The following is a 14808-nucleotide window of genomic DNA, read 5'->3' on the forward strand; positions in this document are numbered from 1 at the left end:
TAGGGCCCCTGGTACCAATTTTTGAAATTTTTGAAAGTCCGGGTCCAAACCTTAGGGGGTTCCAATTTTTAAGATTTTGGGACCTTTTTTGGTGGTTCACGAGTCCCGGTATTCAAAAAAAATTTTTATTTCGTATCGGAAGTTTTTATTTTGTATTGAAGTTTTTTCTATTTTGTATCGGAATTTTTTATTTTGTATATATTGGGACTTTCTATTTTGTATTGGAATTTCTTATTTTGTTATGGGATTCTTTATTTTGTATTGGGATTCTTTATTTTGTATTGGGATTTTTTATTTTGTATTGGGATTCTTTATTTTGTATTGGAATTGTTTATTATGTATTGATGTTTTTTATTTTGTGTGGCCCTTCTCGGCCACCGTACATAAGGCTTCGATGGCCAAAATGTTAAGAACATATTAAGAACATTTTAAGGACATTTTGTGAACTCTAAAACACCGAAGTTTTTAGGAAAATTGACAAAAATACTCAAAAATGGCGAAATTAAGAACATGTTAAGAACATTTTTAAGCTGAAAACTCAAAAAGTTAAGAACATCCCAAGGCTTCGAAAATTTTGGATGTTCTCATAAAAAAGGTGTACCATTATCTTTGCAAGGAGCACAAATCACAAAAAAAACAAGCTCTATCAAAAACTTTTTTTTTTAACTGCTAATTATAATTGAGGTTCCTTGGCATTAAAAAAAGCTAAAATCAGTTTTTTGTGAGATAAAATAAACTTTTTATACCAAAACGGGTGCAAGAAAAATTGAATATTATCAAAAATGAATGAAGAATCTTTTTTATACACAGACAGGAAAAGAAAACAGGAAGACCATAGAGCTCAAAGTTTCGCTGTCAATCGGAAAAAAGAGGATTCTGATTTTGACTGATTTTCAACGCATATAACACGGGAAAATTTTCTTCATTTTCCAAGAAATTTTCGAAAAATGAAATAAATTTAATCCAATCTAGATGCATATGCTCTCACAATCTCCCATTTTGTGTTTGATATTGCAATTCACGAGTATCTATCGTAAAAGAACAAAAATCTGGACAAATCTTGACAACACTTAATATCGTCACATCATTATTGATCATTACAAAGACAAAATGAATCGAATCTTGTTAACCAGCTATCTATGTAATATAAAATTGTCGTTCTTAAAAGAAATATCTAGATATAATACAGTATTGAGAGTTTATAAATCAATCCCATACTAAGCATGCTGTGTTATGTTAAAAATGTTTTTTTCTCCTGAAAAGACCTAGGTACACGTTCTCTTATTAGAACAAACTATATAAGAACATAAGGCTTCAATGGCCAAAATATTAAGAATAAGTTAAGATCATTACAAGGCTTCGCAGACTCTAAAACACCCGATCTCTTAGGAAAAATGGGTAAAAATACTCAGAAAATGGTGAAAATAAGTACATGCTAAGAACATTTTTAGACTGAAAACTCAAAAAATTAAGAACATCCGAATGCTCTAAGATTTTCGAATGCTCTTATAAAAAAATATGTATCCTACACATTTTACTTTTGAAAAAAAATATCAAAATTCATCACATCAAAAATGTGTCTTTACGGACAAATAACTTTAATGAGTCATACCTCTGTCATACCAAAAACAAAACTCACGCTTTTTTATATAAGAAACAGTGATTTTTAACTCCGGCACGACCGTTCTTATAAGAATTTATTGCAGTTTTCTTCTCTTCAGTTGTAAACCATTCTCTGTATAAATTGTACTTGGGCTCTTCAAGAAAATGTTTGTACAGGGGGGGGGCGGAGGATATATTGTCCGGGGTAGTGAAAAATTTACAAAAATTGCCTTGTCCGGGGGATGTATGTTTTTAGCGCGAGAGTGATGTCGCCACAGATCCGTTTTCTGTTCTGTTTTTGAACAGCTTAGTTAGCTAACTACAGTGAAAAGGCTGAAGGCTATCTACCTTAACATCGAACAAACATCCATGTCAATGTTAAGATAGTTCAGGCAGTAAACGTAATTCTAATAGCACTAGCGATATCGATGTGAGAGATTTGAGTAGTTTACTGCTTGATTGATTTTGTTATGTTGTTTTTGTTAACTTTCTGGCACGTTGACTATCGCCAATGATGATGAAGTAACTCTTTTTGGGCGAAAAAAATAAATTTTCAAATTCAAATGTTGATTAATAGATTCATCTTTCAAGCATAGAGAAGAACGAAAAAGGATTTTGTAGTCCTATTTTTTTTTGCATTTACAATGTTGACACCTAGTAACATTGTCAGACATTCCAGGAAAACGTCAACTATAGATAGGGAGTTTGATACGCTTTTATGATGGATAAAGTTGAATGGTCCTTGGGTCACAGAGTGTGGCGTAACGTATTCTTTCCTCAGGAAAAGCTGTTTTGATAGAGGTAGTTCTTCGGGTTTTCTTCTCTGATGTCATATAAAGAAAATGAACATGCTGATATATCAATGGACTATATACCTATCCCACCAAGCGTTTTCCACGCATTTTGTTTTATCTTTAAGTGACATCTGTTTCTTTAAAAAACAGTACTGTCAATGATTTAAATTAACGTCAAAGGTTTTCCTAACGGTATCTGGAGAATTGGTTAAGACGACAATTTCGACAGTAAGTATCAAATGACCGTGATCTTTATCAATTGACAATTCAGCCTTTGTTTTTTTTGTCAGCATCGTCACCTTGCCATTTTGAGAACTTCATCATAAGATGGAGGAGGTGCTTCACTTGGAGGACTCGGTCCAAGTGTGACGTCATTGTACGTTGGAGGTGAATCTAAACGAGAGGCATGGATATAGACCAAATTTGTATAGGTTCATTAGCTTGAAATCCAATATACTGATTGAATTTTTGGGAAAAATATATGTAGATTCATTGAATTCCTAAGCATGACAAGGCGCATAATTTCTGATTGGAATGTTGTAGGATAAAACTCAATGCAGATTGACCATGGTAGCGTTATCAAGTCTCTTGTTCATTAATTGCTGCACTACTGCACAGTTAAGATTCTGATCTCATAAGAAACAACTAAAAGGTCGGAAAAGAATTTGTATTTCCGTAAAAAGGTATCCTCTGAACTTACCGGAAGGGTCATTAAACACGCTATTATAATTTCCAATTTCACTATTTGATTCAATATTTCCCTCGGGTGGTTCAGCCATTTCCAGTGTATTATTATCAATTCCTATTTCACCAAGAGCCGTATTCCCCGGGACAGCCATCTCCAAAAGGTGTAATAAGTTATTGAAACTGTCTCTTCTACTTCCAATGTCAATTTCATTTGTAAAATTCGATCTTGTTCTACTTGTGGTATTCTCTTCTTGATTCCTAGTTGAAACACTACGTTCTTCTGTAGTAGTCGAGGCTTCATTGTCAAAAGAAACTTGTATCGTTTGAGAAAGATGGAGGCTAGATGGTAGTCGGTTGCTTACTACTCTTTGAAGACGCCTTTTTGGTCTACACCCGAAACATGCGAACAAAAAAAAGATTCCAAACAAAGATAGAAAGCAGATAGCAATGACTAGAAACCCTCTGGACGATGACTTTTTATTTTGGCTTGATTTAGGTGCTGGAAAGAGGTAAAGAAACAAGAATTATTATGATAAATATATATAGAAAAGTATGTGATATTTGATTTGCTTTGTGGATTGTCCTGGGCAAGTTTTTTTCCTGAACAAGCTACAAATTTTTTTTACTTTTGTCAAGAATTCCAACGTAAGAGTTGCGTAAGAACCAGTTTTTAAAGAATTCAAACTGTCAAACAGTTGAATCTTTCTCATATTTGATCTTCAAGGGAACAAAAATTCTTTTCGAATTGGAGAAAAATTCGAATTAGAGAGAGAAATCTAAACCAGCTAAGGGGACCAATAATTTAGTTCGAATTACAAACAAATTTGAATAATAGAATTTCGAATTAGAGAGAGTTGAGTGTATCTTTGACAAGCTATGAATCCCTTTAGTTTACTTACCCTTGTCAACTAACATCCAACCCAAAGCGAAACGATTCGATGCACCTTCACCAGTGATATCATCAGGTGTATATTTGATTTCCACTTCGCGGTTATAAGTCATGTACGTTGTGATATTCTTCACGTTTTCTTTGGATAATTTGAAAGTGAATTGCTGTGGATCTCTACCTGCTTCAAAACAAGAAATTTAAATAAGTAGCAAAATATACCTCAAAAAAGTAAATTTTAAATAAAATCTTAGAATACACCCCATTCTCACAGACCCAGTGGGACTTTATGGGGGAAAAAAATAACGGACAAAAACTCGATGGGGATCTTTTTAAGGATGGAGATTTGAATTCCTTTGTTTTTTAGCCAGAAAATTCAATGGGTATAGAAAGTGAGCATAATATTGCAGTGAGGATTTGCTTATGAGATTGGGCTTTTCCAGAAAAAAACCGTACACCCCCTGTTGAGGTGCTCCAGATTTTTGTGAATTACCCCCTTGGAATTCCAGGCGATTTTAGGATCATACCCCTCTGGAATTCCGAATTTTTACAGAAATTCATTCATTACCCCCATGGAATTCCACTGCATTATAAACCATACCCCTTGGAATGGAAATGGACTCCTTAACAGTTTTTTTTCTGGAAAAGCCCATTCTTACAGAGTACCTTCTTATTAAAAATTATTATTTCAGCGGGACAAAAATTATAGTATAATCTTCCACTAGGGACGAGATTTTAGCGTGGGGGTCCCAGTGGGTTTATGAGAAGGGGTTGTCCATCTCAATCATGGGGAGGGGTATCTTATTCCAGACAAAATCTTCAATGGCATGAAATGGGAAGAACGGAAAAAGTAAAAAGTAAAAAAAGAACGATTTAAATCTTTCATTCTTACCTATTTCAATTGTCGAGGAGCCACCGAGAACTACGTCCATGAAATTGAATACAATGTATTGATTAGCGTTTGCTTGATGCTCCATGTACAAGACGATCTACTTTTGGGAATGGTTGGCCAACCAGGGGATAGTATGACACCATGACTTTCAGTTGATATGCTGTAAAAAGGAAAACTGAAGTTAAGTATCATTTCTCAAAGTTACAAATTGGGCTATTCCAGAAAATGTTGAGGAGATCTTTTATTTAAAAAGGTGACCCCCCTGAATTTTGTTCTTTCATTTCTTTGAACCACCCTGGATTTTCGACCTCGTTATACTGACCACCCTGGATTTTAAAACCGCTATATAAATGCTATAAAATGATGGATTATGAGATATTATAAATATATAATCCTTAGGTCGAGAAGCCTTTTTCTTAAAAACTGTTAGAAACTTTCAAAGCTGGCTGAAAAAATTAGGGCGTGAAGAACCCCTTATCCTATTATCTACAAAATAAAACGGTACCTTAGATTTTCACAATTAGAATCAGATTTTGAGTAAGGTATGAATTCAACTTCCACTTCAAATTTACTTTGGTACAATCGTCCATTCTTCAATTGTAATGTAAAACAACCATCGAGTGAATAAATGTCGTGTGGGATGATTCGTCCGCAAAATGTTCCAACTTGCTTTACGTTGCTACCATTCCTGTCAAAAACACCAACAAAAAAGAAGTTTTTAACTTTTTAAGACAAAAATCGATATTAAGACAAATTTTGTTGACAAAAAAAAATCGAAAAGGTGTTTTTAAATTAAGGGATTGTCAAGACTTGCCATGGAGCAACTGAAACTCAATGTCTTGAGCAGAAAAGTTCAAGATAGAGAAGACTGTTTTATTTCTCCTTCTGTAAGGCTCCTCAGTGGGTTGTGTGAATGCGGGAATAGGTTTTTTTTGTTATGTGTTGTATTCACATATATCTTATGTAAAACACTACAGATGGAGCTACTCTGTCCCTATTTGAATCAAAATAATCCACCATCTCTGATAAGTAGACCATAGTTCGGTGCCGGAAATTTGATCGATCAAGAAGCTCTATCGTTCGCCTCGTTGCTTCGCGCCATTCAAGTTTTTTTTGCCTGGTTGAACAAATTGCCGGTACGGAAATTTAACCTACTGTGACCTATTTTCAGCAAAGATAGCGGATTATTTTGCTTCACCTGCCAATGCTTGGGAAATACAGAGTAGATATACTATTAGCTGTATTAGTTTGGGTAAAATTTGAGAAAAATTTGCATGACTATGCGTGAAATTTGGGCCCGTTGGAGGTCCTCCTCTGAAAGTGTGAAAACGCAGGAGACCATTTTCCCCTTAAAGAAACCCCTTCCCTCGATTTTTAGAGAGTGTGAGCGGGACAGGGTTGTCAGAATTAGTGATCACTTACCCTACAAAAACTGTAACCGAATCTTTTTCACATTCTGGAAAATTACCATTCAATTGGAAAACATTCCATTTTAGACGATATGAGATTTGATCCTTGAGAGATAAACTGTTATTATAAAAATGGTAGAATTCCACATTGGAACGGCTTTCTGATTGGACTGTTAATGAAGATTTGTAAATGACGTAATGATTTTCAATGCAATCAGTATATGGGGTGCATTTTGGTTGTGGGGTGCTCCTGACCCAATTATTCCCAAGGGATGCTAAGATGGTGACCAGAAATAATGTCTGAAAACTTTTTGTTGTAACTTTACATGATGTACAACTTATTTTCATCTAAAAAAATTAGAAACAATATACCATGATTCTCTCTTCCTAAAATAATATTCAAAGGTTTCAAAGGTTTTATTTTTGCCTAAGTGTTCCCGTTTCATATCAGCCACATATTCCATATCAGGACAGTGTCTGCCTATTGTTATATTATGCTGATGTAAGCAAAAAACTGTTTTTCATTTCCTCTTTCTGACCAATCTTGCTCCACATCCGTTTCAATCCAATGTGAAAAAAAACTTTTGTAATGAGTAAGCAAACAATGTCACTCTTATTTAATTACAAAATCTTTAATATTCTAACTCAAATTTTCGTTTAAATTTGACACTGTGCTATGGGAAGCAGAATCAATCAAATTAGTTTTAGAATATTTATAATTCATTTATGATCTTTTTCTTTTGACTACTTATTATGTTTTATTCCTGTTACTATGTGGATGGATTTCCTATATTAATCTTGTACAAAATCCTATAATAATGACATAATAAACGAAAATCTATGCAATAACACAACGCACCGAATTCAATCCCACCCTCATTTCCATTAATTGCCCTTTCACGTTAATTAATTATATAAAAAAAAGGTAATAACTTTCACGGTTTTCCAATCATTTCGAAATGAACTGTGGGATTGGAACTCGTAAAAGTTTCTAGTTGAAATAATTATGACGTGTGAGATACGGAGCGCTTCTGTATTTATTAGATCAGAAATAAAATGTCGGCAGTGTATATTCTCACAAAGCCGAAACCCTGAAAAAACTAATAACTTGAGAAAACTGTTTCACAGACAAACCAGGACACGTCTGCAGATTAAGAAAACCATGTTTTTAGTCGGGATGGAGTTCCGCGATATAAAACAAAAATCGAACTAACCATCAATAAAATCAAAAAGTGGTGCAAATGGCTCTGGGAGCGAGATCGGATATTGGATAACAGCTGCTTTTGGGAAGGTGCTAAATATTCTGTCATAGCTAGCGTTATTAACAAAAATATTTCAATTTTGGAAAGATAGTTTCTAAGGTATGCCTTCTGAGGGGGCACGGTTGGCGGCGGGGAGGAATCTTTTCTTTTTTTAGACAGAGTGGCGGAATTCAGTTGCTGATATGTAGGCGATGTGGGTTTAATCAATTTTTATTGATCAGTTTATCCATAAATTTAAATAAATCGTTAGAATAAAGAAAAGTGATATGCTATAAACAATATATTTACATTTTATTCGCATTTAACTCTATTCGTACTGGGGGGGGGGGGCTGTTTCTGTTCGGTGGTGAAACAAATGTTAATAAATTTTTATTTAGCTTCAAAATACAAAAAAGAATTGACACATAAAAATTTTCACACCATGTGTTTGATGACATTTCTGACAGTAAAGTGTCACAAATTTATTTTTTATGTCAAATATATCGTTAAAACGGAATATTTAGGATAAAATAAGCATTTCAGACTCAGGGAACTTTTTCCCAACAAAGCCTATGTTAGAACACAATACTTATTTGTAAGAACAATAGAACGTCTCGATTTTTGCTCACTTTGAATATGATGAGTGACGTCATCAAAAACTTTTTTGCCAAAAGTTACCTTATAACCCAGGGGGTACTAGGTTTGCTAGGTGACGGGTATGTCCGAGCCGAAAATCGAAAATCGACCCTTTGAGAGACAAAATTTTGATTTTGGGACCCTTTGAGAGACTTTTCCTAAATTTTGGTCCATTTTTTTCCAAATTTTGTTTTGATTTTCACCAAATTTTGGTCAAAATATTTGGAAATCGTGACCCTTTGAGAGAGAAATTTTTGATTTTCGTGATTTTGGGACCCTTTCAGAGACCAACCTTTGAGTTTGTACCCCTTTGAGAGACTTTTGAGGAATGAGAAAAGGTACCCTTATGGCTCGCACATACCCGGCACCCATTTTGCCTAAGTACCCCCCCCCGGGCCTTATGACAAGGATCTTGTGTGCCAAATTTCATCCAAAAAGACCCACTAGGTCAAAGGTTAAAGGGGTGGTACAGGAACTGCCCCCCTAGTTTTGAACCGCCCCACCCCCACGAATATCCTGATATAAAGTAAAATCGTCAAAACTCACAATCTAAACTGGGCTTAGAATAATTGAAATAAGAATAAAATTTTCCGTTCAATTCGATTCCCAAAATGATTGAATAGTTTTTTTAGATTGAAATATTAAGTATAATTCATATAATTTGGTATAAACTATGAGAATTTTACTAGAGAGTTTATGTATCTGGAATGCGGTTAAAGTGGCGAGGGATATGGCGAGTAAGGCAAGTAATGGCAGGTGAAAGCAAGTTCGATATTTGCAGATCCGCATCGGCAACCCCGCAATCGTAGCCGTAGAATATCTCCGATACATAATCTCTCTACTGTATAACGGTTGTTTACAAGAAGGAAAATGGTGCTGTTTTGACCAATGCGTATTAAGTAGTGTCAACATTACTGTATCTCATTGTTTCGTTATATGAGGGCGGTTGGAGGGTGGTTTGAATAGAAGCTTCGTAACTTGGTGGAGGATCTGTTAATGAAAAGAAGTAACATCAAGGTCACGTGATACAGTTGCAGATCTGAGGGCGGGGGTGTCAATATTTCTGAAGGACAGTTTCATTTATTTATAAGGAGTATGGCTAAAAGAAACACTCTTCCTCGTAAATCTTAAACCTCCATTAAATGCACCACTGGAATCTTCTAACGAATCCCTATCTTTCGTGAAAATTTTATTTCAAGACCTTTTTGAGAGTGGAAACTTTAGTGAGGCTAACAACATTTAATGTCCAAAACACTGACGTCAAAGGTTAATATAACAATAGCATTCAGTTTGAGGTCGTTGTTTGTTATTTTCTGCCCGCGTAGTTTGATTATTGGCCCGATAGTGTCATTTGGGCCCGACGCGAAGCGGAGGGCGCAAATGGCATTACTATTATTATCCATATCGGACATTCAAACAACGTTTTTTTCTAGCGTCAACCAATTCTTTTCGCTTCAATGAAATGTCTTTAACAAATTTTTAGCACCTTGCGAGCGGGCCGCAAATGACCAAAAAGTGTTTTTCTGACGTTAGTTTAGTCTCTTCGCTTCAATGCAACGACTTCAATCCAATTCCGAGCGGGTCGCAAATGACGTTATTACCCTATACCCGGGCCGTTAATGATATTTTAGCACTCTGAAGCCTGGCGCTTTAGTTTCCTCAGCGCGGGTATGACAATTTGAGTCACAATACCGCCCGCCGATTGAACCTTTAATGGCTTACTCAATGACCGCTATATGGATCATAATAATTGTTAATAATATACCGTTCGAATTAGCTGAAAAACATTACCGGGGACCTTTAAGTTTTACCAATCTTTGACTCTGACAGAATCGGACATAGTGTGGACGTGTTAGAAAAATACAGGCTGACTTTTAGACGGTTATAGCGGATTTCCTTACCTAACAACATATTTCATGCGCAAGTTCCACTTTTCGCCACATTTTGGTCTAAAATTGACCATAAATTGCATCTTCTGCGTGAATTATCTTGAGTTAGGTAATGAAATCGGCTATACCCATTTAAAAGTCTTCTATATAGTTTTTTGAGAGCTTTCGAATGGTATATTATGTAAATTATGCTAAACGACCCCACTAACAGTGTACAAAACGTAAGGAAAGACGAATTACCATTTTGTTTTTGTAGGGCTAGCATTGCCAATCCATCATTGCTCGTTTCCAAACGACTTTGAGATGATCTTTCCACAACAACTGACGGGTTTACTGAAATCTCTTCCATAACAATATCCGGATCTTCTTCCAAGCTTGGTAGTGATTGGCTGATTCGTCTTTCAATCAACTTTTTCGTCTTTCTACGTTGGTGAGTGACGTAACTTATTGTAATTGCCAGTACAAATAATACAATGGTAACGATGAGAGCTATCACACCAATTTTATTCTCCTTACTTCTTGAATCCGAATCTAAATATTAAAATATTGACATTACACGTATTTTTATAACAACAAACTATTTAAGAATATCGGGCTTCGATGGCTGAAATGTTAAGAACAAGTTAAAAGAACATTTTAAGGCTTGGCAGACTCAAAAACGCCCAATTTGTTAAGAAATCACACAAAAATACTCACAAAATGATAAAAATTTGAGCATTTCAATATCATTTTTAGGCTTAAAACTCAAATAGTTAAGAACAAACGCAAGTTTGAAATTTTTTGGATGTTCTTATAAAATGTATAACTAATAGAGGTTAGAACAAGTCCAAAATGAAATTGACTCTTGGTAAAATCTTTTGCGTATATTCTAAGGGAAAAAATTTTCACTTTACTTCTTTTTGGGTCAACCAGTCTTATCCAATCTTAGAATCCCGCCCATACACGTTTTTTTGTAAGAATATTCAATTTTTTTGAATATTGGGATGTTCTTAACTTTTTGAGTTGTACCTTTAAAAATATTCTTAACACGTTCTTATTTTCACCATTTTGTGAGTATTCGTGTGCACTTTCCTAAGAAATCGGATGTTTAAAAAGCCTTAATTTGTTCTTTAAATTATACCAAAGCAAAGCTCTTCTTATATTTTAGTTCTTTTAAAAATTCAATTTTCGAACACCATAGCTATAAATTTTAAACGAGTTGTGATGGGAAGATTATCCGGGGGCACTGACCTTGACGTCCGACGGGGACGTGCCGCTGGAGTTTGAAAAGTGGACCCTGTCAGATATGAATGTTTGGTAAATTTAGGACCCTTGACGGTACGAAAAATAGAAAATAATTTCCCATTTGCACCCTGAAAAGTAGCAAAAATGACGAGATGAAGACGAAATATTGAAAAGAATTTTAATTCTCCACCCTGAAAATTGTCCAAAATAACCAAAAGTCGACCCTGTCAGACACAAATCTTAAAAATTTGTAAATTTGGGAGCCTGTCAGATATCTCCAGAGCCTAAAAAAAAGACTTATTGTTTTCAGTGGCACGTCCCTGTTCCCAATTTCGCTTGAGTGCCCCCCCCCCCGGGAAGATTGATATAATGATGTTTTCACTGAATATCATACGCCATTCATTTTCAAATTAACAATACTCACTTTCATCAGCTACTCGGTGATTGGTTGTTTTCTTCATTTCTGCTGGTCGATGAAAATCTCCATATGGCGGATGTGGTGGATAAGGCGGAGGGGGTGGATGTGGCGGACGTGGTGGATAAGGCGGAGGGGGTGGATAAGGCGGACGTGGTAGATGTGGCATTCTCTCTAAGCGTAACCACAAATCTTTTCTCTCCTTGATTGTGAGAGGCTTCGTTCTTTGTTCTATATTGGGGACAGGGTGTCCCGTATTAGACCCTTGAACGCCATGAATATCACTTGAGTATCGGCAGCCAGGACCATGACAGCATTGAGCTTGTTGGTAAAATAGACTCAAGCAAAAAAAGACAAACAAATTTAATGAATTAACCATTTTAATAGCTCTAAAAATGGAGAAACAGAAAATAATGTTATAGAAAAATACTTGGTTCAATCAATTCAAATACAGCAAAAATTAATTGACGGTTTCGTGCTCGTTAAAAAGATAATCCGGAGTGGAGTATTATCAAAAAGAAAACAAAAATATAAAATGGAAAAACGAAGATGAAAAATGAAGAAGAAGAAAATCAACTTCTTGTAGAATAATTAATAATGCTATGATCTTCATTTTTGTATCATAAACTCTTCAATCTTAGAACGTCATAAAGTAGATTTTCTTCTTCTTCATTTTCAATCTTCATTTTCGGATCTTTTTTGAGTTTTTTCTTATAGAAAATATCCCACTCCTGTTTGTCTTTTCCACGAGCACAAAATCGCTGCTTAATTCAAATTCTATCAAAAAGTTATTGAGATTAAAAAAAACAGCTAATTTGAAATAAACTTTAAAAGTAAGCTAGCATGGTCAGCCCCACAGAACTAGAATTCTAAACAGAAATGATTGTTGAGTCAGTTTTCATTGCTTGCCATTATGCTTTCTAATGTTGCTAATTTATTTTGCAATCAAAATATTAATGACCGAATTTGCTTTCATTAGCAGTTTTTTATGACAGGAAACCATTTCCTGTAATTATAACGTCTAATATGACATTGAAAATGGTATAATGCGTGAACGTGTTAACTTTTTAATTACGCAATTTGTGTATAGCAGAGTATTCTTTATGTCAAAGACAAACACCGGGGGGGGGGTGCCGCCCTTAAGGGTACCTTTTTTGGACGTCCACTGTCCCGCTAAGGGTCGGAAAAATCAGAAAATCAATTTCGGTTCCACTAAGGGTCGGAAAAATAGGAAAATTTCAAATCTATACCCCCTGAAAAATCGAAATTTGATCAAAATTGGCAAATTTGTCCCGCTAAGGGTCGTAAAATTCCCAAAATTTTCCTTTGTTTTTTCCTTTTTAGTCCCGGTAAGGGTCCAAAGTTCGAAAGTCGGGCGGCACCCCCCCCCCGTCAGCTCGCAACCCTAGTACCCCTCTGGGAGAAAAACGCTGTAAGTTTTATAGATAGTTGCAACACTCGAATCTCTATTTCTCGAACAAGTTCTATGGTTCCTTCAGTTAACAATGCCTTCATAAACCTTACTCTTCCTTAAATCGAACAAAGTTGTGTTCCCCGTTGCGTGTTCTCGAGTTATGGAAACTCTACAGTATTATTATTGCAAAAGATAATAAATAAAAAGATAATTATAGAAAATTTACGACGGTAACTTGAGTAATACGTCACGGAAGAACAATATAATAGTTAATATGGTTGAAAACTTATATTTGTTTCCTAATGGCTTAAGTAAAAAATAGATTCTTCTGTTTGACAATTTGACATTTCTCAAATGTCTAACCAAACCTTAACCGATCTTTTATCAAAAAGTACTTTGGACGCCTTACCATTCGGAGACTATGCTATAGTCTAAGACGAATCACTATCTTAGAAAAAAAGCCTAAAGCCGAAGAAAATTCAGAAAACGGTTTTTTTTGCCAAAAAGAAGAGTTTACAGTCGGTAGAGTTGCCAGTCGTTTCTTTGAAACTCTCCCGCCGATTTTTTCCCCGTATACCACCATATTCTCCCGCCTTTACTGTCACTGTAACGGACGATAACATCGTCTAACATTTGTTAAATGTTTAACCAAACCTTAACCGATCTTTTATCAAAAAGTACTTTGGACGCCGTACCACTCGGTGAAATTCTACATTATAGTCCACGTTAATATACGAAATATTCTGAAGTTCGGAAAAATTCATACGCAGGGGGTCTTGAGAAAAATATAGCGACAAGGTTAGTACCACTGGCACCAAACGAGATCGCTCTTTTTTCTGTCCTGTACCGGTACGTCTGGACCTAGGAGCGCCTGGACAAATGCCACCCTGTTGTTTACCCCCACCCAAATAAAAAAAGTCCAGATTGGCATTTTTTTCGTTTTTTTTTTCTTATTTGGGGTGTGTGGGCAGGGGGCGTTTCCCCCAAGCGATCGATTGTTTTGGGGGCGCCGAAATACAAAGGGCGCTTAAAGACGCCTTTTATTACTAATTTCGGCGCCCCTTTGCATTTTAACATTTTAGAATTTAAAAATTTTCGAAAAAAAAGAGAGAAAATACCCGGTAACTTTTGTGCTTGCTCCGCTCGCGTAATTTTTAAGATATCATTTTTGATAGAGGGCGCCAAATCAAAATTTTTAGAGAACGTAGCATCCACCCTTTTGAGTATTTAAATATCCTATTATTAGGGATCTTGCTAAATGGGATCGAAGACTGATAGGGGGTTTATCTCAAAAATTCTGCATTACTAAAAATAAACATGAAGAACGACAAATTTCATAAAGAACGACAAATTTTGCCGTCCACAACCCCGACCGAAAGTGACTGTAACAACCCTACGGATTCATTCCTCTTTACTTATCACGGGAATTAACTACATATGGTTTTAAAGAACGACAAATTACGAATGCGTGTTACAATGCAGGATTCTTTAGAGGAACAGACTGATGATTCAGTATAGAGGAACATTTAAAATCGAATTTGACCTCCGAATCTCATAGTACCCATGAATATAGTATGTCGGTCAGGTAAAATGAAAGTGATAGATAAATAGGCAAATTATAGTAGAGATGAAAAAAAATCAAAGCAATCGAATCATGCTGAAAAACTTCGCTATAAAAAAATTCGAAAATTTTAAATGCTGAATATGAGTAAAACAATT

The 14808-nt window shown here is 35.4% G+C and overlaps 2 protein-coding genes across 3 annotated transcripts; both read right to left on the reverse strand.

The window, feature by feature from the left end:
• Nucleotides 1-2059: 2059 nt before the first annotated feature.
• LOC136815879 (uncharacterized) lies at nt 2060-6614 on the reverse strand. Of its 2 annotated transcripts, none has more exons than XM_067072326.1 (6): nt 6284-6614; nt 5367-5549; nt 4862-5021; nt 3983-4153; nt 3097-3582; nt 2060-2789 (listed from the first exon to the last, which is right to left on the reverse strand). In XM_067072326.1, exons 3-6 carry the CDS (start codon nt 4944-4946, stop codon nt 2692-2694), a joined length of 840 nt encoding a protein of 279 aa, XP_066928427.1. In that variant the 5' UTR covers nt 4947-5021; nt 5367-5549; nt 6284-6614; the 3' UTR covers nt 2060-2691. The 2 variants fall into 2 exon arrangements, with proteins under 2 accessions (XP_066928427.1, XP_066928428.1); XM_067072327.1 differs by having other exon boundaries at nt 2061-2789; nt 3983-4150.
• A 2211-nt stretch (nt 6615-8825) lies between these two features.
• LOC136815880 (uncharacterized) lies at nt 8826-12089 on the reverse strand. Its single transcript, XM_067072328.1, has 3 exons — nt 11685-12089; nt 10277-10567; nt 8826-9137 (listed from the first exon to the last, which is right to left on the reverse strand). Exons 1-3 carry the CDS (start codon nt 12052-12054, stop codon nt 9043-9045), a joined length of 756 nt encoding a protein of 251 aa, XP_066928429.1. The 5' UTR covers nt 12055-12089; the 3' UTR covers nt 8826-9042.
• Nucleotides 12090-14808: the final 2719 nt, after the last annotated feature.

The sequence above is a fragment of the Clytia hemisphaerica genome, unplaced genomic scaffold (assembly GCF_902728285.1).
Source record: "Clytia hemisphaerica strain Z4C2 unplaced genomic scaffold, Clytia hemisphaerica genome assembly, whole genome shotgun sequence".
In the NCBI taxonomy this organism is placed as follows: Eukaryota; Metazoa; Cnidaria; class Hydrozoa; order Leptothecata; family Clytiidae; genus Clytia; species Clytia hemisphaerica.